The sequence below is a fragment of the Bactrocera oleae genome, chromosome 5, assembly GCF_042242935.1.
Source record: "Bactrocera oleae isolate idBacOlea1 chromosome 5, idBacOlea1, whole genome shotgun sequence".
Lineage (NCBI taxonomy): Eukaryota > Metazoa > Arthropoda > Insecta > Diptera > Tephritidae > Bactrocera > Bactrocera oleae.
The window spans coordinates 71,155,823-71,180,869 of NC_091539.1; the positions used below are offsets into that span (position 1 = coordinate 71,155,823).

At 38.6% G+C, this 25,047-nt stretch overlaps 10 protein-coding genes across 15 annotated transcripts; 5 read left to right on the plus strand and 5 right to left on the minus strand.

The window, feature by feature from the left end:
- Positions 1–2: 2 nt before the first annotated feature.
- LOC106627007 (arginine/serine-rich coiled-coil protein 2) lies at positions 3–3,253 on the minus strand. Of its 5 annotated transcripts, none has more exons than XM_014246954.3 (4): positions 3,093–3,253; positions 2,721–2,861; positions 1,290–1,481; positions 3–1,232 (listed from the first exon to the last, which is right to left on the minus strand). In XM_014246954.3, the coding sequence occupies exons 1-4, from the start codon at positions 3,153–3,155 to the stop codon at positions 189–191; spliced, it is 1,440 nt and encodes a 479-aa protein (XP_014102429.1). In that variant the 5' UTR covers positions 3,156–3,253; the 3' UTR covers positions 3–188. The 5 variants fall into 5 exon arrangements, with proteins under 5 accessions (XP_014102429.1, XP_014102430.1, XP_036221383.1 ...); XM_014246955.3 differs by having other exon boundaries at positions 2,721–2,878; positions 3,093–3,250; XM_036365490.2 differs by lacking the exon at positions 3,093–3,253 and adding an exon at positions 2,998–3,039.
- A 133-nt stretch (positions 3,254–3,386) lies between these two features.
- Positions 3,387–6,591, plus strand: mh (maternal haploid). Of its 2 annotated transcripts, XM_014246977.3 has the most exons (6): positions 3,387–3,850; positions 3,908–4,267; positions 4,323–4,442; positions 4,493–4,859; positions 4,921–5,436; positions 5,495–6,591. In XM_014246977.3, exons 1-6 carry the CDS (start codon positions 3,758–3,760, stop codon positions 6,427–6,429), a joined length of 2,391 nt encoding a protein of 796 aa, XP_014102452.2. In that variant the 5' UTR covers positions 3,387–3,757; the 3' UTR covers positions 6,430–6,591. The 2 variants fall into 2 exon arrangements, with proteins under 2 accessions (XP_014102452.2, XP_069965571.1); XM_070109470.1 differs by lacking the exon at positions 4,921–5,436 and having other exon boundaries at positions 3,388–3,850.
- Alg14 (ALG14, UDP-N-acetylglucosaminyltransferase subunit) lies at positions 6,430–7,249 on the minus strand. The gene has a single exon (XM_036365525.2). It carries the CDS (start codon positions 7,175–7,177, stop codon positions 6,584–6,586), a length of 594 nt encoding a protein of 197 aa, XP_036221418.1. The 5' UTR covers positions 7,178–7,249; the 3' UTR covers positions 6,430–6,583.
- A 21-nt stretch (positions 7,250–7,270) lies between these two features.
- Positions 7,271–8,593, plus strand: wuho (tRNA (guanine-N(7)-)-methyltransferase non-catalytic subunit wuho). Its single transcript, XM_014246982.3, has one exon. It carries the CDS (start codon positions 7,353–7,355, stop codon positions 8,508–8,510), a length of 1,158 nt encoding a protein of 385 aa, XP_014102457.2. The 5' UTR covers positions 7,271–7,352; the 3' UTR covers positions 8,511–8,593.
- A 1-nt stretch (position 8,594) lies between these two features.
- Rpt4 (Regulatory particle triple-A ATPase 4) lies at positions 8,595–10,198 on the minus strand. Its single transcript, XM_014246981.3, has 5 exons — positions 9,970–10,198; positions 9,790–9,909; positions 9,010–9,730; positions 8,804–8,944; positions 8,595–8,739 (listed from the first exon to the last, which is right to left on the minus strand). The coding sequence occupies exons 1-5, from the start codon at positions 10,073–10,075 to the stop codon at positions 8,637–8,639; spliced, it is 1,191 nt and encodes a 396-aa protein (XP_014102456.1). The 5' UTR covers positions 10,076–10,198; the 3' UTR covers positions 8,595–8,636.
- Positions 10,199–10,891: 693 nt separating this feature from the next.
- Positions 10,892–12,449, plus strand: Acat1 (Acetyl-CoA acetyltransferase 1). Its single transcript, XM_036365508.2, has one exon. The coding sequence runs from the start codon at positions 11,005–11,007 to the stop codon at positions 12,235–12,237; it is 1,233 nt and encodes a 410-aa protein (XP_036221401.1). The 5' UTR covers positions 10,892–11,004; the 3' UTR covers positions 12,238–12,449.
- A 261-nt stretch (positions 12,450–12,710) lies between these two features.
- Positions 12,711–14,825, plus strand: LOC106626931 (glutamate receptor). The gene is made up of 3 exons (XM_036365481.2): positions 12,711–13,087; positions 13,175–13,703; positions 13,781–14,825. The coding sequence occupies exons 1-3, from the start codon at positions 12,738–12,740 to the stop codon at positions 14,774–14,776; spliced, it is 1,875 nt and encodes a 624-aa protein (XP_036221374.1). The 5' UTR covers positions 12,711–12,737; the 3' UTR covers positions 14,777–14,825.
- A 694-nt stretch (positions 14,826–15,519) lies between these two features.
- On the plus strand, positions 15,520–17,576 carry Ir7b (Ionotropic receptor 7b). The gene is made up of 3 exons (XM_014246830.3): positions 15,520–15,887; positions 15,965–16,478; positions 16,546–17,576. The coding sequence occupies exons 1-3, from the start codon at positions 15,520–15,522 to the stop codon at positions 17,533–17,535; spliced, it is 1,872 nt and encodes a 623-aa protein (XP_014102305.1). The 3' UTR covers positions 17,536–17,576.
- A 1,136-nt stretch (positions 17,577–18,712) lies between these two features.
- Positions 18,713–20,854, minus strand: LOC106626928 (glutamate receptor ionotropic, delta-2). The gene is given in 3 exon segments (XM_070109944.1): positions 18,713–19,836; positions 19,896–20,436; positions 20,511–20,854. Coding segments are annotated over 3 exon segments (1,881 nt in total). The 5' UTR covers positions 20,837–20,854; the 3' UTR covers positions 18,713–18,822.
- Positions 20,855–22,478: 1,624 nt separating this feature from the next.
- On the minus strand, positions 22,479–24,694 carry LOC118681308 (glutamate receptor ionotropic, delta-2). The gene is made up of 3 exons (XM_036365487.2): positions 24,281–24,694; positions 23,666–24,206; positions 22,479–23,606 (listed from the first exon to the last, which is right to left on the minus strand). The coding sequence occupies exons 1-3, from the start codon at positions 24,604–24,606 to the stop codon at positions 22,593–22,595; spliced, it is 1,881 nt and encodes a 626-aa protein (XP_036221380.2). The 5' UTR covers positions 24,607–24,694; the 3' UTR covers positions 22,479–22,592.
- Positions 24,695–25,047: the final 353 nt, after the last annotated feature.

The following is a 25,047-nucleotide window of genomic DNA, read 5'->3' on the forward strand; positions in this document are numbered from 1 at the left end:
TCTAGTTTTCCACAACATATTCATTTATTCATTTATGGGTTTATTTAACATACCAATTATTTTTTCATACATATGTTCAGAAACAAATATTATAAACATGTGTTGCGTGTCATTTAAACTACACGAAAATTGAACAATTTGAGATAGTTTTCCTCAACTTCGCATGTCACTTTGCTCGCACATATTATTCAAAACGGTCGAGCTTGTGAACTGAAACCTAAACCGACACCACGCATTGTATGAGTAGCTTGGCGTGCGACCTCATACTGCTGCTCCATGTTTGAGAACATTACCTCCCTCGTTTTGACATCTGGTGCCACCGTCGGAACAACCTTTTGTTCAACCACTTCTTCACTCTTCGAGGGACCGCTGCCTTTTATGCCCATCAGACGCATAAATTTGGATGCAACTTTCCCATCGGTATCTTGAGAAAATTGTGCATTGCCCCATTTTGCAGCGGTATCTTCCGCTTTCTTTGCTCCCCATAGCAGTTTGCGCTTCTGTACCTGCTCAGCATATTTGTTTGGATTTATAACATTGGGGTTATAGTAACTGGGTAGTTGGATGACCGCTGGTTCACCGCCATTATTAGAAGAGGTTGAAGGAACTGGTGCAACAGCAATCACGTTTGGCTGCTTTGGCGCAGTTTCATTTAATGGTAAAGATAACAGTGCTTCTGTACGTGCGCTGGAGTGTAGAGACTGAATTCCTTTTTCTTGTGATGAATGACTATCGGTATGTATTTTACGCTCCATTGCCTGAGCTGATAAGCGCGCTTTTTCTAAAGCAAATCCTTCCCGATCTTTTTCACGGGAATCAGAACGTGTCGGGGTAATAGAGCGTGAACGTGATCGACTGCGATGACGCGAATATGACTTTTCATCGTGAGCCGAACGCTTACTATGGTAATGCCGTTGCGCAGTTGAAGGAGATGGAGAGCGAGAGTTACTACGACGTCGATGACGACTAGTAGAATGATCATAATGCTCCGTATGTCGTTGATCGAGTGAGCGGTTGTGATGTTGTTGACGTAATGATGAAGGACCCGCAATTATAGTCGAGGAATCATGTCTAGGTCGTTCATCGCGCCCATTACCTCCATAGCGATTATTTTTGTATGAAGAAGATGAGGGCCTGTTACGATCATCATCACGAGGTGGTCGCCGATTATCAAAGTTATCACGATCTCGCCTGTGATCATTTTGGTAATCTCTTGTACGCGTACGATCATTCTGAAAATTTACAATTAATTTCATAAAATAATTTATTTTATATTGAGTGTACGTTACTTTATAGTCATAACGAGTGTGATCTTTTGAATAACGAGTATCTCTCGATTCCCTCTCTTCTCTATGATCACGTACATTGTCGCGACTTTCTCTCCTGTTATCGCGGTTGTCTCGCTTGTTGTCTCGACTGTGATACGTTGATGATGTTGGTCTCTTACTGCTGCCAAAGGAAGAGCTCTGCTTTTGTGTGTCCTGGAAGAGAAAATTATGTACGAAAAAACTGTCAAGTTATTATTTGGCTTCGCTTTTCTATTAAAAGTCTGCGAAAGGTTATTCTAATATACATCTAAACCTAAATATATACGCTTTATATGTTACGTTATACCCATGCCCACCGAAATTTTTTATGTAGATATATTGTTTGTAATTTTTTTGTTTTGAATGTTTTCTTTAGTTAATTAAATTTCCTGCAACAAAAATTAAATTACTGATTCTTTTTTGTTAATTTGCATATATACTCACGTTCATTTACAGCTCAACTCCTACACAGTAAAGTTAAGTATGTAATGGGAACACACATAGAAAAAGGCTCCTTCGTATTTTTTTTCGCATTCCTATAAAAAATGTTAGGGTCTTTTTCTTTCTGGCGGAAAATTTTTAAGTTACACTTTCTATTTGTGCGCTCCTTTCAGGTCGCCGGATATAAATTTGCTTTTTACGCACGACCAAACCAGGTCTGCGGCTGGCTTGATTTATAGTTATGTATGTAGGTGTGCGTACGTAGAGATGCAGATTGTAACTTTTCGACATTTTATATATAACAACAATAACAAAAGTGGATAGTTTGTTAATTAAATGATTTTAATATAAAATTATAGCTATGTATTTACAAAAAATAATAATGGGAATGCCTATTGAACAAGTGAAATGAGGTAACAATAAGCGGAGCCCGGAAACTATTTTTTCATATTTCAAGGCCATTTCGATTTTACTTGAAACCCTACAACAACCAACCCAAAAAATTGACGAAAACTTTTCATTGAACCTCTTATTGACCAGAATATGAACGTACATAAATATATACATTTTTTCACTACTTGAAATAGGTTTTAACGATTTTTAATTTAGACAAGATATACTAATATAACACATAAATATAAAGGCTTATAAGTGTTTACGAAAATTATCAATTTGTTTTTTAATTTTGGATAAAACGAATTTAAAAAATAAAGCTAACATAAATTTTACAGTTTATTAATAATGGCTAAAAAAATTTAATCTGTATGAATTAATTTGTTATAACTTTTTTTGAATGTATTAAATAACGCTAACACATTTTAGACTTTCTACATCCTTTCGGTGTACGGATATATCCATACACGTAACCCTAGTAATTAAAAATCTCAGATTATATATAAATCGTACAAAAAATACATAAAAGCACCAAGAAACAGTGCAATTTGTTTATGAAAATAAAATACATATGTTTACCTCATCTCTGTAATTGCTGTTGCGGGCAGGTGGTGAACCACGTTTACCCCCTCCACGACTACCATCGCCTATCATTGTGGCTTCACTTTCATAGGAACGCCTTATTCTGCCAGGACTGTGACCACCGCTTCCGCGTTCAGCCTAAAGGAATTTGGCAACTAGTCATAAACAGCAAACTATGTTATTTTCTTTAAACTTAGTAAATTGCTAGTTAGCAGTAGTATATTCGAAAAAAATCTTTCTTTATTTTATTTATTGGTAAAGGACGTATACACACATAGAACACATTTTTCATCGTCGCCATTTTCCCCATACGTACTTTTTTTTTACTTCGCAATAAATTACTCTATGCATAAGCATTTATATACTTACAGTTATATGATCCATTGTCTCCTCCTGTTCGTCTTCGCTACTGTAATTAACAAGTCCTTCCATGAATATTAACAAATAATTGCAATAATAAAAATCTTGCAATTTTTCTATCCTCTAAGACTAATGAACGAAGCCTTTGACAATTTCACATTAATCGATAATTTGGCACTGTTCGTATTCTACATCCGAAAGCTTAGCATTGCCATATAATTATATTTATAAGAAATGTCTGTTTACCACTAATTGTTAAAATATATATCGTGATCGCATCGCATGTGCAAAATGTAAACAAATAGTTTCAGATTAATGTGCAGTTCTATTCAAAAAATCATTGGTTCCCCAATTAATTGTACTTAAATTCTACTTTATTGAATTCAAATTTATACATACATGAATAAAAATTGAGTGTTATGTCGTCCTGTTTTAACGTCAGTGAAAAAAAGGATATGTGAACAGGAAGTGAGCAGAAAACATATGGTAGCACAATTTACATTTTATCTCTGATTTACATGTTAGTAAACATATATTCCGCGCGCGGTTTGCGAAAATTTCTTTGCTACTTCTGTCTGTATCGCACTTCTTGAGTTAAGTTGAGTGAGTTAAAAATTCTTGTTTGGTATGATTTGTGCAGCTAGCTTTTTAAGAAGCTAAGTTAAATATTGGAAATGTCGAATGATCCAGATTTTTTAATGGCGCTGGAAATGCAAAAGCGATGGAACGCCGATTCAAGCACAGATTTGAATAGCAGCGATGGCAGCGTAGGTTTTGGGTATATTATTATTCTAAAATTTCTAATTTTATATATACAATTCAAGGAACCGGAGATTGTCAACTTCAGTATGCCTCCTCCTGCAAAGAAACCTTTACGTATAAAGCGTAGTAATCCGACTTCGAACCAAGACGAAGACTACTTAAATCGTACGCAAAATCTTGTACATCCACAGTGGGAAACGCTGGATCCTACACCAGATATATTCGCACTGTTTGCCGCCTTTGATGATAAGTTTTTTCAAAGCCGCTTGAAGTGTGTGACCTTGGAGTGGAGCAAGCGCATGTATAGCTGTGCTGGAATATGTTATTCGCGACGTAATCGTTTCGGTATGGATATTACTATCCGCTTAAGTGAACCTCTGCTCAAGTTAAGACCACGTAAAGACTTGATTGAGACGATGTTGGTTTGTAGTGCTGGATGCTTTAATTTATAAGTAAACATTAAAATATCTCTTTCAGCACGAAATGATACATGCATACTGTTTCGTTTTGAATATACGGGAAGGAAACGGCGGTCACGGTCCAAATTTTAAAAAGATCATGTATGCAATCAATAAAGTGGCTGGTACCAATATAACAGTAAGTATGTATGAAAAATATAAAATCTGTGTATAATGTAAGTATTTTAGGTATACCATACATTCCATGATGAAGTAGATGTTTATAAACAGCACTGGTGGCGATGTAATGGAAGCTGCCAAAATCGCGCCCCTTTTTTCGGCTATGTAAAACGCACGTGTAATCGAGCTCCTGGTCCCAATGACCAGTGGTGGGCAGCACATCAGGAGTCTTGTGGTGGCACTTTCATGAAAATTAAAGGCCCGGATAAACCAAAAAAGCAAAACGCCTCAAAAGAACCAAAGCAACAGCAAGGAAAAGATTTGCGCACTTTCTTCCCTTCTACAAACAAACAGATAAGCTCTACACCAAAATTGTCGGACGCCAATAATGTGAAAGGCTTTAATAATGGAACTTCAGGCGTTATTGGGGTTAAAGGTGTGTGTTCAAATTATTCGCTCCCTATCTGCGCCTGCAAAGCTTTCATTTTTTTTTGTAGGCCCTATCAAAACAAATGGCGGCGGTATCCTTCTTCTGAACCCAAAGACAAAAGCACCAGTTACGAAACCAATTGATCGCCAAACATCTATAGCCTCCGCTTTTCCACCGTCTTCCTACCCAGGTCTATCAAGTGATCCATTTAATACAAACACAATTTCTGGGTCTAATAAAACGCCAATTCGGCATACGTTAGCTGGTGGTAACTTACGAAACGTTATTGGCTTTGCGAATCTAAATGGTAGTCCTGACGCTACTACCGGTGCCGCTAGCCGCGTAAATGTGAATAGTAGAGCAAATGCTGCTTTCAGTGGTAGTGGTTGCCAAGTAGGTGCCACAGGTCATTTGAGCGCATGCTCCAAAAATAGTCCGAGTGGGGAAGTGGATCGTAATCATCTACGTGAGTTATGGTTAAAACGTTTCGATAAAAATAAAACAAATAGAAGTTCAGATACCATGATAGAAAACAATAAGAAAAATTCACGTTTCCTTGAAAGCGATGCAGAAGCGCCAGCAGGTGAGGGAACTGTACAATTGTTTACAATTGATCTTATGAAATATTTTTATTTTTTAAGATTGTGGCAAACGTAGACGACTGTCCAACGATATCTTGCAACCAGCTGACGCAGTAAAGAAACCTAAAACTGAGGATTGGCTAGTCTTAGACGATGATATAATGTTAAGAGACCCGCCTACGGAGACTATTGCGATTCTCTCGGATGATGAAAGTGACTCCGATGACAACGAAAGCGGTTTTGGAGTTGAACCTCCGAAGCGATCCACTCCACTAACGGCTGATGAACGTCATAAAGTTATCAAAGACGAGATCCTTGAAGACACTGATGATTTGTTGGATGAGGATATCATTCTTATTGATGATGAGTATGATGATAATGCACAGGACGACAATAATCAAATGGCTAATATATCAGCTGCTGCGGAATTAGCAGACACTTCTGTGATAGATGAATTTTTTGGCGACGATACAATGTTGAAGGATTTCAATAGAGAAAATGACGTCAAACCTTCTGGATCCTATCATTTTCCCAACCCTAACGATGACATCATTACTTGCCCAATTTGCCAAGGTAAAATGAAACGCTGTTTATTCGCCGACCATATGGACGGTTGTACTGGCATAGCGATTAAAATTGCTGCACCTAAGCATTTGCTGAAAAAATTATCATCTACATCGCGACCATTAAACCCAACGCGCACACCACGCCCTTCTCGTAAAGATATTCTTCGAAAAGCTGGCTATTCCGAACAAGATTTAATTAACCTTACTTCGACAAGCGATGATGAATTTTCCAGTAGTAGCAGTAATATCAACCTAAGTTCACCGAACAGGCCTGAGACCAATTCCACAAACGACGGTTGGAGTCCAGAGGACACCAGGTTATATCGTCAAAGAAATATTCTAAAAAGTACAATTCAGTGTCCCAATTGTGGACAGGAGGTTGAACAAGAGACGATCAACGATCACCTTGACGATTGTCTCTCTTCCTAGTTAAGTTAAATTTTATGTGTTTATTATTATTTATATTTTTTTTTTACAAAATTTGCATTGTTTTCGTTTTGCTAAAGTTCTTCATAATTACTTGTGCGGCATCATTAGAACTTCTAGGCCTTGTTTTTCACCAAATAAATTATATTGTACATGTTCACATAATTTTTCCGAAGTACTTTACATTGTTGGCGTTTTTATATTTTTCGGCTAGCGCCGGCCATTGGACCACCAGTAAGTCAAGAAAAGGGCGAAGCAGTTTGCCGCTAAGTGAAAGTGTACGTACTCTGCACCAACTCTCCACAAATACGATTTTAGTTTTACTTGGCAAGCGCCTTATTCGTCTGCAAATATAAGTTGCTATACAAAATGGTACACATGTTCCTGGGCCGTTGCAGAGTAATAACTTGGGTTGACCACTCCACACAAGCCAAATGCTCCATAATAATGCCCATAGTGTTGTAAATACACTGCTAAGGTAGCTTTGTCCCACTTTGCGGCTACGAGGTACATAAATAAACGATGTATCATCTAGGGCCACACCAACCTTTTGCATGGCACTTGTTATTCTGCTTCGGGAAGTGATATCGTCGTTGGCTATAATATAGCGGAGTGGGTTGTAAATTCCCTTGCCTCTAGCGGAACTTAGTAGCGCCATATTTATGGTGCACATTTCGGCGGTGTGCCCCCCAGAACCCAGTACAATATAAACAGGATACTTGGTTTCATTTTGTACTTTTGTCGAAGTCATTTCAATAGCTTGTTTCTTTTTATTTAGTTGTTGGCCGGTATAAACAATGTAATCAGCTGTTTGTGTGATGACAAATCTTTGCCATTGTGAATTGTCCTAAATGGCTGTGAATTAAAGAGGCAAATTGCATTGCTAACATTTGTGCTTATTTTCGTTTAATTATTTATTTAGAATTATGACGACGCTTTTTTATGCCGAACCTGAACTGGTAATTGCTTTGAATAGAAAAGTGATTTTCGTAAATCCAAAAGATTTGCAAATTTTTAAAGAATTAGAAATACCTAATGATTTGACTGAAGTCGGCCTGAAAGCCTCTAAAGGTATTTCTGATGTTGACGGCGAGGGTGAAAGTGAACAATCTAAAGTGACGAAGAAGCCAAAAGAAGTGAAACCAGATTTACCTAGCATTCTTCATGTTGAACTTTCCACGGATCATTGCTTATGTGCTGTAACTACTGCAGGTCAAAAAGCTGTCTTGCTCTACCAATGCCGGCCTGAACACGCTAAACTTGTGTCAGTGAGACCATTAGCACGTGCTTCAAGTGCTCTTACATTTAGCAAAGACTCCAAGGTGCTTTTGGTGACAGACAAGTCAGGGGATTGCTACAAATATGATTGTGTAAATTTCGAAGCGGAACCACAACTCTTATTCGGCCATCTGAGCATAGTCTACGATGTATTATGGACGCCAGATTCTAAATATATTATCACTTGTGATAGAGATGACAAAATCCGCATAACTAATTATCCTGAAACACATGATATATACGGCTATTGTCTTGGGCATAAAGAATTTGTTTCTGGACTAACATTTTTGAGTGAGGACACAATTGTTTCCATATCCGGAGATAAAACTTTACGTATTTGGAATTTCATAAGTGGCCGAGAAATATCCAAGTTTGATCTGCCAGCACCAGCCTTAAAACTTTGCTTGCGACCGAATTGTGAAAATAAATTTGAAGCCGCAGTATTGTTATATCAACCGGGTGAAAGTGTTGTTATTTACGAAATTAGTAACAGCTGTGAGGATCAATGGTTTATAACAGAGCTAACAAAGCTTAGTTATCCGGATGTGATTATAAGCAATATTTGTTTCGTAAATGAAAGGCTTTATGCTAGTAGTATTGTTGACGAACATTTTAGCTTGAAAGTTTCGAACGTGACGGATGGTCAACTAATCATACCAACTGACTGTATTAATATGATAGAGGAACAGTTCAGATCAGAAGTGTGGAAGCCTGAAGATGTGTCAGCATGGTTTAAGAAACGATATGACAATGTGAGTGATTATCTAGAACGCAAGAAACGTCGGATTGAGGATAGGCAAAAGTAGTTTTTGGGTTGGCCAAGTTATTTGTCTAATAATTATTTTTACGTTAAATATGTGCATCAAATAAAGTATATTTTTTAAATCGAGTAATTTGTAGAAAATTTTATTTTTCTTGTATCTCTATCTAAATTATACAGGTTTGTAATCCAATTTGCTCTCTAATTTTTTGTTGTCAGCTACCTTGCGAACAGCTTTCATAAAATCTTCCTGTATAACGTATTCGCGATCAGCTCTAAAAAATTGGAAATAGTATGAATAAAAATACATAATTATATTTATAGTATATAACTTGTTACCTGATAGCGAAGAGACCTGCTTCGGTACACACATTTCTTAAATCAGCGCCGTTAAAATTGTCCGATAACTTGACAATAGCTTCATAGTCTATCTCGCCGTGCTTTGCAATCTTTGCAGCGTGAATTTTAAGAATTTCCATTCTATATATAAAAAATTTATCTTGAATTTAAAAAATGTAAATTATTTTAATATTAAAGAGACTTACCGTGCTTGCTCATTAGGTAGTGGTATTTCAATTTTACGATCTAAACGACCAGGACGTAAAAGAGCTGGGTCAAGGGTATCAGGACGATTGGTAGCCATTATCATTTTAACTTGACCTAGAGAATCGAAACCGTCCATTTGATTTAACAGTTCCATAAGCGTACGCTGAATCTCACGATCAGCTGATGTGCCCTCGGAAAAACGACGTCCACCAATGGCATCGATTTCATCCATAAAAATAATACAGGGTTGATGATCGCGGGCGTAGTTGAACATTTCTCGAATGAGACGGGCACTCTCACCAATATATTTATCCACAATAGCTGAAGAGACAACTTTCAAAAAATTTGCATCCAATTGGGAAGCTACTGCTCTGGCTAATAAGGTCTTTCCTGTACCAGGTGGTCCGTACAGCAGACAACCTTTTGGTGGTGTGATACCTACACGCAAGAAAAGCTCTGGATTTAACAGTGGCAGTTCAATAACTTCACGCAATTCGCGAATTTGTTCAGAAAGTCCTCCAATAGCAGAATACTTCACCTCTCCTGGATCTTCATGAGACATGTTGTAAACTAGAGGATCTACTTCACGCGGTAGATATCGCATTATAGTTAAAGTTGTCATGTCCAGGGCTACACGAGTGCCGGATTTCAACTTGGTTTTATCCAATTGCCTTCGGCAACCTACGACATAACGTGGTCCATTTGTCGCTTTGACAATAACTAAAACAATATTTATTTATTTAGAGCTTCTATTGCATTCATATGTAAGTAATACTTACATTTATCCTCTGTCAATTGTTTAAGAACTTCACCGACAATTTGGCCGACACTTTGCAATGCTTTAAGGTCGTTTTCCGACTTGTCATATTGTTTAGTAAGCTCTTTTATTTCCTCACGTTCTAGAGATTGGCATAAACAATGTTTAATTTGACTCATTTAAGTGTAAGATAAGTACTTACTTTCTTTAAGACGCGACTCAACTTCCTTATGCTCCAGCAGTTTTTTTCTATATTCCACAAGTGCTTTCTCACGAACGCCTTCTGCTGGCACGGCTCCAGTAGTCATTTTGATGGAAAATGTATTCTTTCAATTATTCTGCAACTTATTTAATAATTTTTGCTTTTAGTTGAGTGAATCTGCAAATTTTTCTTGTATGCTTGTTCTTCTTTGTCGTTTCATTCCTCCCGTCATTCAAAGTTGACAGATAAGGAAGTATAAGGAAAGCACACTGCAACATTACCAACTCAACTCAAATGGATCAAAATGCGTGAAGTGAACTATTTGATGTGTTTACCTAATAATAAATCAAATTTTGATACGAAATTAAAGGAAATTACGTTATATATATTATTTTGGCTAGGCTTTCGTATAGCATCCCCTGAATTCCGGGATAAAATGGGAATGGGCGGATTTTTTATTTATGTTCGGTTGCAATATATGGGTATAGTTACTCAGATAATTTTCTTGCAAGCAACCGTTTTGTAACTGAGTAACTGTCAAATTTAAATGTAAAATTTCTAATACATACATATTTTAATTTGTGAACTTTTCTACTTGAAGTGCGAGTATATCGAATATATAATACGTCATCTGCGGTTCTTATCAGGAGTACATCCTCTAACTGCTCATACCGGTTTTATCTCCGAATTCGGGGGATGCTAATCTAAAGTTTTCCCATAGATGATCAGATTATTATAAAGATATTTTTATTTAATTGGTAATGCTTTTTAATTTGATTTTTAACTTTATACAATATTTTATGTATTTAATTATTACCTACGTATATTAATATCATAAAAGTATTTTAAGAAACAGCAGCTCCGAATATAAATATAACAGCTCTGCTTTTAATTAGTTACGCAATATTTGACAGCTCTCAAAAATACATCTGGATTCTTACTGGTCAACCTGTTGGGCCGAAGGTCATTATATTTTAGTATAGGTGGTATTTAAGTTTATAATTCAGAGTATTTTATATAGCAAACAATATCGAAATGGCCGCATTCTTGCAAGCTACGCGTTCGCTTTGCGCTCAATCACGTAAATTTAGTTCGAAAATACATGAAGTGGTCATTGTATCCGCCACCCGTACACCAATTGGTAGCTTTCAAAGCCAATTGGCACCTTTGTCGGCAACTCAACTAGGAGCTGTAGCAGTTGACGCTGCAGTACAGCGCTCCGGTATCAGCAAGGACCAGGTAGATGAAGTGATTATGGGTAATGTCGTATCTGCCGGCTTGGGCCAAGCACCAGCACGCCAGGCAGCTATCTTCGCCGGCTTACCTAAGAACGTGTGTTGCACAACAGTGAACAAAGTGTGCTCTTCTGGTATGAAAGCGGTCATGTTGGGAGCACAGTCGCTGATGCTCAGTCAAGCAGAAATTGTGGTCGCCGGAGGAATGGAGTCCATGTCGAATGTACCATATTACATGAAACGTGGCGCTACACCCTACGGAGGCATCCAACTCATCGATGGTATCGTTTTTGACGGTCTCACCGATGTCTACAACAAATTTCATATGGGCAACTGCGCAGAAAATACAGCAAAGAAAATGGGTATAAGCCGTCAAGAACAAGATGAGTTTGCTATACAATCGTACAAGCGCTCGGCAAAAGCATGGAGCGAAAAAGTGTTTGATGCTGAAATCGCACCTGTAAAAATACAGTTAAAACGCAAACCGGAAGTGACAATCACGGAAGATGAGGAGTTCAAACGTGTTAATTTCGACAAATTTGGCCAACTGTCTACAGTATTCCAGAAGGAAAATGGCACTGTTACAGCCGGAAACGCCTCCACCCTAAATGACGGTGGTGCTGCCACAGTGCTGATGACTGCTGAAGCCGCTGAACGCTTAAAATTAAAACCAATTGCACGTATAGTAGCCTTCCAGGATGCTGAAACAGATCCAATTGACTTTCCCATTGCACCCGCCTTCGCCGTGCCAAAGTTGCTGCAGCGTGCCGGCATAAAGAAGCAAGATGTTGCCATGTGGGAAATTAACGAAGCTTTCTCACTGGTGGTTTTGGCTAATATAAAAAAACTCGACATCGACCCGGCCAAAGTGAATATACATGGCGGTGCTGTGTCTATAGGCCATCCAATCGGCATGTCAGGTGCCCGTTTAGTGACGCACTTGTCACATGCTTTGAAACCTGGCGAGTTCGGATGCGCCTCAATCTGCAACGGTGGCGGTGGCGCCTCCTCCATTCTTTTGCAAAAGCTATAAAAAAAAGAAACTATGTATGTTAAAAATACGAAAGAAAACCCAGATGTGCATTTATTTTTATAAAGTTTTTAAAACAATTCGATTTAGGCTAAAAGCTATTTACATACATATAAAAAACGTGTCATATTCACACATAAGTGCTTGTTCATATTTTTTTATCATGTTGAAATATGTCAATTATTAAGTAATAAATATTTTGCAAAGCATTATAATCGGTTTCTTTATGATTGCTAGGTTATGTTAATAAAAGCGAAATATTAAAAAGGATGTACATACATACGTATATTAGGCATCGGGGTCCACTATTTGATTCTCTGCTATATGGATTTTCCAAATGATTAATGGCTCCAGGGATACGCCTAGTTTCAGGTTTACATTTCATAGTTCATTAGAGGCCACGTCTACGATTATTAAAGGCTTTTAATTTAATGGCACTAATGGTAGGCAAATCGCTTAGTTAGAGGTTCGTAAATGAAATTCCCTGTTTAATTGCAATTGAAATGCTGTCGACGATAGTGCGTGTCACAATTTCTGTCTGCCTGTTGTCGCTTTGCTGCGCGCAGGGTTACGGGGAAGCCAATATACTAACCACAAGCACGCAGTTTTCGCATATGTTCAGTGCAATTCTGCATTACCACGCGAATTTCTTTAGGAAACATACAAAAAGTTATTCTCTCTCCATGCGCTCAAGAGATGATGAAGCTGCTGATTATTTCATCGACTTGTTGACGTCGGTCTTAACGACCGCACATGAAGTGAAGGTGGAGATCAATGTATTTAAGGATTTGCCGCAACCGAAGAATTTCGACCTATACAACATATTATTGATTGACTCGTACGAAGCGTTGGCGTAAGTCAAGCCATGTAAACATCCATATGTACAATATATCTCTTGAAAATGTATTATATTTTATACATCATTAAAATACTCTTCCAGTGACATGGACCCAGGGTTTTATGCTCAGCGTAATGATTTCAGTGAATTCTATTTGATGGCCATGCCTCCACTAACTAATCGTTCGCATCTGATGTCGGAATTAACAAAGATTTTCGATTATTGTTGGCGTCACTATATTTTAAATGTAGACGTGCTCCTGGAAGTGAACGGCACCGGTATAGAGCTTTATACATATTTTCCATTTTCGCGCGAACGCTGCAAGAGCACTCTACCGATTCAATTAAATCGTGGTAAATCCCTTACAGAGTTAAGTGCCTCAGCCCTGTTCCCCGACAAGGTGCGAAACTTTTATGGTTGCTCCATAATGGCAGTTCTGTGGAATGTGCCCCCTTATGTAACGCTGCCCAAACCCGAGCAGGATGTATTGCAGTATGGCGGTGTCGAAGGTGAATTTTTAAACCTTTTGATTGCTAAATTAAATTTTGATGTGAAATATATTACGCCGCCTCGTAACGAGCAACGTGGATTAGTGATGCCCAATGGAACCTTGACAGGAGCCATTAAAATTGTGCGTATATCGAAGTATTCCTCAAACTAATATAGTAATTAATACCGTTGCTATTCCTTTTTCGTTTTCTATTGCAGTTGGCTGAAAAATCGGGCGATCTAAGTTTGGGTTGCTTTCGACATACACTGGAACGTTCAACGGTGCTAACCTCATCGATGACATTTTATCAAACCAATCAGGTGCTATCCGTGTTAGCGAAGCAAGAACCTTGGTCCACATACGAAATCTTAACGTATCCCTTCAATATTTACGTCTGGAGTTCCTTACTGATGTTCTATCTATTGCCGATATTCCTAGCTTTCATATTACATCGTTTAAGCATACGCCTGTTATACTTTATCTTTGGAATTGTGGATATCAGAGAGATGATTTTCATGTGGACGGGTATTCTTTTAGCTCAAATATCAACACCCGAACCGTCTGCGAATTTCGCGCGCTTTATATTCGTCATGTGGCTATTACTAACCTTAGTTTTGCGATCTTCCTATGAAGCCCTTCTCTATGATTTTTTTAGTACGCAAAAACTCATCCCGGCACCTGCGACGCTGGACCAACTGATTCACCGTGGATACAAGTTGGTTGTAACACCGTCCACTGCCGACTCTATGTCCAAAATTAAGGCTGTGGAAAATCAAGAGATTGAACTTCTGATGATGAATGTTAGCGATACCGAAGTGTACGCTATTCTGGAGGATAATCCAGAGAAAAATTACGCGGCATCCACTCCTAGTGACTTTCTCAAATACTATATGATTAGTGAACAGAAAAACGGTAAATTCAAAATATTAAACGAGGATATCTACATACATCACATTTCCGTCTACTTTACGAAACACTCCTACTTGAGGCTACCGGTGAATATAATACTGCGAAATTTACGTGCAAGCGGCATAATCGACCACTGGTCACGATTGTTTGTTGGAGAAATTCATACAAATAAACAGGGTTTAGACTTACACAAGCCATCCTTGACGTTAACACAGCTCTACGGGATATTTGAGGTCCAATGTTATATGTGGGTCATTGCGTTGCTGGTATTCTTTGTCGAGTGTGTGAGGGGACGTGCAGGGTAAATTAACGGAAATTCTTCTAAAAATTATAAGTGTATTTGTCCAAAAAATAATGATCTAAATATATGAGAATCAGATAGAATTCCTATCAAAAAATATTATATATGTATGTAGCTGTAGGTAATTACTTAATGAGTACCAAATGGTGATCGAGACTGTACTTTGGATCAATCAGCATAGGACAGTTGAATCACGTTGAAGTGTCAACTATTTTATATCTGATCGAGCATGTCCTATGTCTGAACCCTCAACCTTAACCCACCCAGGGAAGACTCTTGGATTTTAAGAACACCTTATTTAGTCTAAAAATATACGTGGAAGAGTAGCTGAGGACTGTTTAGTCTCTAAAGCAATTATAAAATTCGACTAAGTCTCGACTTAAATGAGTTCAAAATATCTAAGACCGCACACGCATTAATAAAATCCCGAAAATCGGGCTCCAGACTGCCACTTTGTATGTGGGCTTGCCTGTGTACAACAGAATTGTGTATTCCTCACAAAATTCCGGTTTCACTTTCATCCACTAGTCTGTAAATTACTGATAACAGCGATTTAATTCTATTTTTATGGCGATTTAGTGAAATTACGTTAATAATTCCATTAGCAAAATTATAGGAAAATAACCGAGTGTGTTATTAACATACATGGCATTTCATATAAAATGGAATTTCCAGGGCAGCGGTTGTACATTGCGCTTAAATTTTTGGGTACGGTAGAACGAATTTAAGTGCTACGAGAGTTTCGAAATGTGTCTTCGAACGGTTTTATATGTCGCCGTGTTCCTATCGCTGTTCCTCGGCAGTAATTCAATGTTTGCGCAAAGGAAGCGTCTGGAAGATGGTCCTGACTACGCGGAGATTGCTGGAAATCTCTCTGCCGCTATTGTAGAGATGGTGCAGAGCAGCTTCATCGGGAACCGAATGGTGCTCACCTACAACCTCTATGCCGTTGTTCAGCGACCGGAAAGGCGTTATCTGTTTGATGACATTATGGAAAATGTACTGCGATTATCGGGTAAAGGCACCACTGTGCGCATTGGTATGGGCGAACCGGTACCGGGCGATCATGAACGTCACTATAACGTACTACTGGTCGATTCTGCGGCTTCTCTGAAGTTCGTGTGCAGAGAGTTGATTCATTTTTGGTGGCACTTAACCTACGCTTTGTCCTTTTTCTACTTCATTCATGTAGTTCCCTTTATTCGGAGTTCGCCAAGTATAACCTCTACACGAATGGTTACTTCGTTATCGTCTTACACACCTACGACTCGGCGCACTACTATGACGTGCTCTTCGAAATATTCGAGCTCAATTGGTTTTTGGGCATAATCGATGCCAATGTCTTGGTGTATGCGTTGACCAACTTATCGCTGCTCTACAACATTCACCCCTTTAATGAGTTCCATTGTAAAGGGTTGGCACCAACCATAAGCAACCGCTTTACCAATCTACAGTGGTGGCACACCAACTTCTATCCCGACAAACTGGCGGACCTGCATGGCTGTGCTCTGGTTTGTGCCACTTGGGAGGAAATGCCGTACCGAAGTTTGAGGGAACATAATGGCAAAGTCGGTGCATTGGCAGGCATTGAAGGCAAACTGTTGGAATATTTGGCAGTGACTTTAAATTTTACTGTGAAATTTCGTTTGCTTAACGACTACGAGAGCTCACATACCCTGGATAAGAAAGGTATGGTTTTTAAAGAGGTGAGCACATAACATTTAAAATTAATTACATGTTTATATGCTAACCAATTTACTCGCTTCCAACAAGCTTATTGCGAACGGAACGGATTTTGTAGTTGGCGGCTTCCCATATAGATCGCCAGCTAAAGACGACGTTTTCACACCCACATTTCCTTATTTTCTCAGTAGTTTCAACTTCATTGTCAACTCCAACCTGGAGCCCTACTCACCGTTTGCAAAGTTATTTCTTCCGTTTAGTAGTCACATTTGGACTCTGCTATTGTTCATCTACCTCGGCGTATTTGCGCTTCGACTGGTTTTTTATTTGATGGGCGTAACACCAAATCACTTCGTATTTGGTGCCACGAATCACATGCCGGGAGTAAATATGCTGAACGTTTGTTTGGGTGGTGGACTGCCCCCACATCAGGTGCCACAGCGAAATTTCGCACGCTACGTTCTAATGCTTTGGCTAGTAATGACAATGTTGCTGCGCAGCTCTTATCAGGCTTTCTTGTACAACCTGATTAAGTCTAATATAGGTCGGCCGCCGCCGAATACAATAACGGAGTTATTGCGTCAGAACTATCAGCTTCTCATGACCGAAGATGTTTTGGCTACTATATACGATCTGCCTGTGATTTCGTCGAGCGCGCAAGTCTTGAACATATCACGCCTTGAAAGTTTTGAGTTGGTGCGTCGGCCAGATCGGCGCATTGCCATACTGACGCCATACGAATTTGTGGGTTACTTCAAGCGTTACAATAAATCCTTTACCAAGGGCGTTCACGTGGTTGAAGAACGGGTGTTTGCACAACAGCTAAGCTTCTACATGGCAAGCAATTCCATGCTTTTACATCGCTTCAATGGCATCATTTTGCAATATACCACTGTGGGTTTGTGGGAGAAATGGGCTAGAGAGCTGCTGGATATGAGTCTCCGAATGAGCAGTGGATCCGAGGAACCAATAGCAAAGGTTACTGTGCAGCAAATGTCTGGAGCTTGGTATGTTTGGCTAATCGGAAATGTGCTCAGTACTTTTGTTTTACTCATTGAAAGTCTTTGGAAATGGGAGTAATCCAAATTAGTTACTAAATGTACCATAAATTCCACATTAAAGAGAACTTTCAAATAAAACCATAATGACAAATCATAAGCATCTATATGCAAGATTTTATTTCTAATTTCAAATAGTTTATACGCATCGTAAATATAGCTACACTATGATAACCAAATTATGCTTTTCTACCTTTTTATCTATTAGAGAGATTTTTGTTTCTGAAAACATATTGTGTTATATTGGTAATTTATAAAATATATTGGACTGATGAGTAAAATACTTGATGTTTTAATTTTTGAAAAATGAGGGGAATGAATCAATTGATTATTTTAACCAATTTTCTACAGACGAAATCTCTCAAAAGATTTGTAACGAAACCAACTGGTATGTGGCACAAACTAATGGAACGGAGTTAAGATGTAATTTGACAGAAATTTAAAGATGTGCAATAGATTTCTTTTAATCCCAAAATATATTTTTTTACCAGACTAACATAGTTTGAAACAGTATCTGGCATATAAGCTTCACAAATGGGGCTTCAAATGTTTACTAGAGCTGGTATATCTGGCATTGTTTACGATTTTATAATCTACATGGAACGTATCACACATTTGGTTAGAGAATTGAGACATTGTTTTAGGCTTAGCATTTAATATTCGCATGAACCAAATATTCAAATTATTTTTTGTCAATTGGTATACATATATAAGCTTGGTGATTGCCCTATGGCGAAGAGATATATTGTCTTTTGGATTTGGAAGAACTTAAGTATTTTTTAGCTGCTCCGATTTTTAATCAGACATGAGAGGGTTATTAATGCATGTACCATAAGGTTTATTCGAACGGATGGCTTGAAAAGTGGAAGTACAATGTCCAAAAATCGACCGAGTCTTATCAGAGTGGCTCCAGATCAAAATCGTTCAGATATTCACCATGTGACAGAACATGAAAAATACTCGAAATAAAAGCTGTTTATACTTTGAGTAAGTACATATTTAACCCCGTCTAGATTTGTTTGTACGTCTGTTATTCTTAGTGGAAAAGGTCCATGAATGGGTATGGGAATTTCTAGCCTATTCACTTTAGCACCACACAAATTATCCAAAAACATTCAATATTAGCACAATCTATATATAAATAACTGCTGCTACATGCTGAGTTTTTTATGTAAGCAATTTTTATTCAGATGCACATAATTCGTGTTAAAAAAGCGGGGAACAATTCGGTTACTTATCTAGGTAATATTATTTTGTCTTTTACAAATATTTCATTAAAATTTTTTCGATTATTTAATGCAGTCTTCGCCTAATAGTTCAAAAAATCCATCAGCGTTTTAGTCAAAGGCGATCGAACTGTCCAAAGCTCCAAGAGGAATATCAAAATACACAGGATCATTAGGGCTCCATAGAGGCTAAATATGCCCAGAAGCAGAAACAGTGACAACTTCACAGGCTCCTGTGATTCATTGATCTGGTTAATCGAGCGATATCTTTTCTCAAATTTATCGATTATGCCTACATCAATAAAATAGAGAATAATATTGTTGATCGGCCAAAGCAGATAGGAATGTTTTGGCATATACATTGTGAGCGGCGACATAATCAACTTTTGCGGCAGGATTGCCACCCTTTCATCTTCCGTGGTCTGCTGATAGTTGAAGTAAAGCAATGCCGGCTCGATTATAGTCAGTGTTTCCTTCGAACCATTAGCGATCCGTTTCAATATCTGAGGCATAGTGTTTTTATCGCCATCAAAAAAATCAATAGACGCACCGCCAAGTGTTGAACTAAGTAAATCGGTCAATATTGGTGCGGTATTAACCGTGTAGTTCTGCTTGACTATCTCCTCAAATGATTTTAACGATATAAGAGCGCGCCCATCCTGCAACATTATAAAAAGCTGTCCAGTATATGCGGAGCGTAAAACCAATGTGCACAGCAACCACAAGCCCAGGAGGTATCGCGAAAAGTTGCGATATGGTAATTGATTATGAATAACATTGCCGTAAAGCGAGGCCCACAGATTGCTGAACGGAATTCGATTACTGCTGCCAAAAACAAAAGAGACAACTCGGCTGCTGCCTAGAAATTTGAGTGCGTATATGATAAGCACGGCCAGGACGATATTGGAGCAAATCAGTGACCAAATTATGTACTTAAAAGGTCTAAAAAGACGCTCCAACGGAGAGAGGGGACGTCCATGTGGTATGGCGAGTATCAAGGGAAAGCTCATGTACGAAAAAGTTGCATCCATAACTTGGGCACGTCTTTTCTCATACATTATACATATAATCGTAATATTTCCGTTGCCTTCGGCTATCTATGGATTATGCGAGAGCTTAAAATTAGTACTATTACAGCAAGAGGACTTCTACTCACCATTTTTGTGACGCCGGTAAGTGTTCCATTTTCATAAATAGCTCCACGATCCCGAGGTTGTGGATCCACAATTTTTATAGTAAAATTCATGACTTGCGCTAAAATGGTAATCAACAAGCCCTCAATACCTTCGACCGATTTGATCCGACCGCTATCCGGATCTTGATCCAAAATTATAAATGGTGGTGCGTGCCAAGTCACTATAGCCAACTCACAGCCATGCAAATTGCGCACTTTAGGGGGGAAAAATCTTTGGTGACTTTTGGGTTTGAACTTTGCGCGGTTGTTGCGAAACGATAGCACTAGGTCGGGCTAGGGCGAATGACATTTGTTCGGCGTAAATGGGAAATAGGTGTAGGCAAATGCAGTTGTGTCCATTAGCAAGAAAATGTTTACATTTATAACGAAAAGTTCGAAAAAGCGGGTGAATATACGTTTAACTGTTGTTAAGCGTTCGCTTTCGTTGCCGGTGTAGACGAGTACAAACAAACCACTGCGTTTGTATGTGCTCTTTGAATCTTCCAAACCCATCGCTAGCGCCCTGGGGAGTATACAAATAACAATATAGTTATGTAGCATTAGAAGCATTTGAGGTCTCGTGTGCTATCAACTTACTCAAAGGAGTTCCAGCTGTCGATAAACCAAATTGCAGCTTCTGAAAAATCCCCCCAGTCAGAGCGTGACTCATTGCCAAATAGCGTTTGCTGTTCCATAAGGAAGATACGATAGTGCCGACGCTGCAAATATACCATTAAGGCGTCGATAAGCTGCGCTTGGTAAGCGTGATTCTGACGCTTGCTCGCATACTGGGATATAACCAAGGGCGCTGAAGTATAATTTCCAAAAGCATGAATAATTGTCCAAGCAATGGCCATTACCAGTGTGTAGTTTCTAGTATTCTCAAAACCACCATTCCCAAGGTCACCCAATATGATATCCATGTCGATTGTTACGCGAAATCAATTTCCGCAAACTGACTTTCGCTAGTTACACATGCGAACTATTTAACCAACTATTCGGTAAGCGACACTAGGCCATTTTGTTTTTCACTTTGCATGTCTGACGCACACGAAATGCTCTTAACCAGTTAACGTAGGATGTTCTATTTCCATTAACGGATATCATTTTACGATGGCACGCCGAGTTTTTTACACACCCCACGCTTGTTTGCACTATGTGTGCATAGTCAACATGTTGACGCTGGTGTTGCATGAGTATGATATAAGGCGATTCATTAAAATGTTCGTGAAAATATCGAAACTAGTAAGATTGGCTAACTAGTAGGCAAAGACGGGAACAGAGAGACAACTAAAAATAAATATATTGTACAGGAAAGATGATGAAAATTATTTGAATGGAGTTAATGAACCAATAGATTATTTTTTACAGACGAAATCTAGGAGAAAATTTGTAACGAAACCAACTTGTATACGGTAAAAACTAATAGAACGGAGTTAAGATGTAATTTGACTAAATGATATGCAATAGATTTATATTAATCCCAAAATATATTACCAGGCTAACATATTTTGAAAAAGTATCTGCCATATAACCTTCAGAAATGGGGCCTTAAATGTTCACTAGAGCTGGTATATCTGGCATTGTTTACGATTTTACAAACTACATGGGAGAAGGAACATATCACATATTTGGTTGAAAAATTGAGACATTGTTTTTGATTTAGCATCTACTATTCGCATGAACCAAATTTTCAAATTATTTTTTGCCAATTGGTATACGTAAATAAGCTTGATGAGTGCCCTATGGCCAAGAGGTATTTTATCTGTTGGTACAATTCGAAGCCAAAGGTTGAAAATTTGTGCTCTAAGCAGTGAGAAAGAACTTTAAAAACGAGGCCATGTATTAAGCGATTTAAAATTTGAGACAACGCAATACTTGATTGCTTGTCGTTGGTATTACAATTTGAGTTTTCAAAGGGGTTTCTAACTATATGGGTCAAAGTATATGGTGTAGAAATTTCACGGCGGTCAATTGTTGGCTGTTGTATCGCAGATACCTCATATAGAGACGGCGAAGTAAAGCACATTTCTTTTATATGATTCTAGTTGGACATTGCTAGAAAAGTGGTCGATCATTATAACTCCCTTCAACGTTGGGTTCAGGGGGTCCATTCAAAAGATTCTTTACCAACTTCCTCTACTCTTTCGACGGCTTCTGAATCAACCTCCTTTAAAAGAGCGGATTTTGAAGAACTTAAGTATTTTTTAGCTAGAATGGATGGCTTGAAAAATGGAAGTACAATGTTCAAAAGTCAATCGAGTCTAATCAGAGTGACTCCAGACCAAAATCGTTCAGATATTCACCATGTGACAGATCATGCAAAATAATCGATATAAAAGCTGTTTATACCATGGTTAAGTAGATTTCTAACCTCGTCTAGATTTGTTTGTACGTCTGTTATTCTTAGTGGAAAAGGTCCATGAATGGGTATGGGAATTTCTAGCCTATACACTTTAGCACCACGCAGATTGTCCAATAATATTCAAAATTAGCACAATCTATATATAAATAACTGCTGCTACCTGCTGAGATTTTTATGTAAGCAATTTTTATTCAGATGCACATAATTCGTGTTAAAAAAGCGGGGAACAATTCGGTTACTTATCTAGGTAATATTATTTTGTCTTTTACAAATATTTCATTAAAATTTTTTCGATTATTTAATGCAGTCTTCGCCTAATAGTTCAAAAAATCCATCAGCGTTTTAGTCAAAGGCGATCGAACTGTCCAAAGCTCCAAGAGGAATATCAAAATACAGAGGATCATTAGGGCTCCATAGAGGCTAAATATGCCCAGAAGCAGAAACAGTGACAACTTCACAGGCTCCTGTGATTCATTGATCTGGTTAATCGAGCGATATCTTTTCTCAAATTTATCGATTATGCCTACATCAATAAAATAGAGAATAATATTGTTGATCGGCCAAAGCAGATAGGAATGTTTTGGCATATACATTGTGAGCGGCGTCATGATCAACTTTTGCGGCAGGATTGCCACCCTTTCATCTTCCGTGGGCTGCTGATAGTTGAAGTAAAGCAATGCCGGCTCGATTATAGTCAGTGTTTCCTTCGAACCATTAGCGATCCGTTTCAATATCTGCGGCATAGTGTTTTTATCGCCGTCAATAAGACCAAAAGACGCATTTCCAAGCGTTGAACTAAGTAACTCTGTCAATACTGGTGCGGTATTAACCGTGTAGTTCTGCTTGACTATCTCCTCAAATGATTTTAACGATATAAGAGCGTGCCCATCCTGCAACATTATAAAAAGCTGTCCAGTATATGCGGAGCGTAAAACCAATGTGCACAGCAACCACAAGCCCAGGAGGTATCGCGAAAAGTTGCGATATGGTAATTGATTATGAATAACATTGCCGTAAAGCGAGGCCCACAGATTGCTGAACGGAATTCGATTACTGCTGCCAAAAACAAAAGAGACAACTCGGCTGCTGCCTAAAAATTTGAGTGCGTATATGATAAGCACGGCCAGCACGATATTGGAGCAAATCAGTGACCAAATTATGTACTTAAAAGGTCTAAAAAGACGCTCCAACGGAGAGAGGGGACGTCCATGTGGTATGGCGAGCATTAAGGGAAAGCTCATGTACGAAAAGGTTGCATCCATAACTTGGGCACGTTTTTTCTCATACATTATATATATTATCGTAATATTTCCGTTGCCTTCGGCTATCTATGGATTATGCGAGAGCTTAAAATTAGTACTATTACAGTAAGAGGACTTCTACTCACCATTTTTGTGACGCCGGTAAGTGTTCCATTTTCATAAATAGCTCCACGATCTCGAGGTTGTGGATCCACAATTTTTATAGTAAAATTCATGACTTGTGCTAAAATGGTAATCAACAAGCCCTCAATACCTTCGACCGATTTGATCCGACCGCTATCCGGATCTTGATCCAAAATTATAAATGGGGGAGCGTGCCATGTCACTATAGCCAACTCACAGCCATGCAAATTGCGCATTTTATAGGGGAAAAATCTTTGGTGACTTTTGGGTTTAAACTTTGCGCGGTTGTTGCGAAACGATAGCAGTAGGTCGGGCTTGGTCGAATGACATTTGCTCGGCGTAAATGGGAAATAGGTGTAGGCAAATGCAGTTGTGTCCATTAGCAAGAAAACGTTTATATTTGTAACGAAAAGTTCGAAAAACCGGATAAATATACGTTTAACTGTTGTTAAGCGTTCGCTTTCGGTGCCGGTGTAGACGAGTACAAAGAAACCACTGCGTTTGTATGTGCTCTTTGGATCTTCCAAATCCATCGCTAGCACCCTGGGGAGTATACAAATAATAATATAGTTATGTAGCATTAGAAGCATTTGAGGTCTCGTGTGCTATCAACTTACTCAAAGGAGTTCCAGCTGTCGATAAACCAAATTGCAGTTTCTGAAAAATCTCCCCAGTCTGAGCGAGACTCATTGCCGAATAGCGTTTCCTGTTCCATAAGGAAGATACGATAGTGCCGACGCTGCAAATATACCATTAAGGCGTCGATAATCTGCGCTTGGTAAGCGTGATTCTGACGCTTGCTCGCATACTGGGATATAACCAAGGGCGCTGAAGTAAAATTTCCATAAGCATGCATAATTGTCCAAGCAATGGCCATTACCAGTGTGTAGTTTCCAGTATTCTCAAAACCACCATTCCCAAGGTCACCCAATATGATATCCATGTCGATTGTTACTCGAAGTCAATTTCCGAAAAGTGACTTTCGCTAGTTACACATGCGAACTATTTAACCAACTATTCGGTAAGCCACACTAGGCCATTTTGTTTTTCACTTTGCATGTCTGACGCACACGAAATGCTCTTAACCAGTTAACGTAGGATGTTCTATTTCCATTAGCAGATATCATTTTACGATGGCACGCCGAATTTTTTACACACCCCACGCTTGTTTGCACTATGTATGCATATTTGACGCTGTTGTAGCGATCCATTTACATTTTCGTGATAGTGAAGTTGGTGCGAAATAACATAGATGGGTCTGTAATTTTAGATAGCGATCGGCGAGGTATTTATGTAGTTTATTTTCTTAATGGCGTGAACTTGTTTACAATTTGTAAATTTGCTTTACAAAGTAGGTATGCTATACATAGAAGGTCAAAGATCA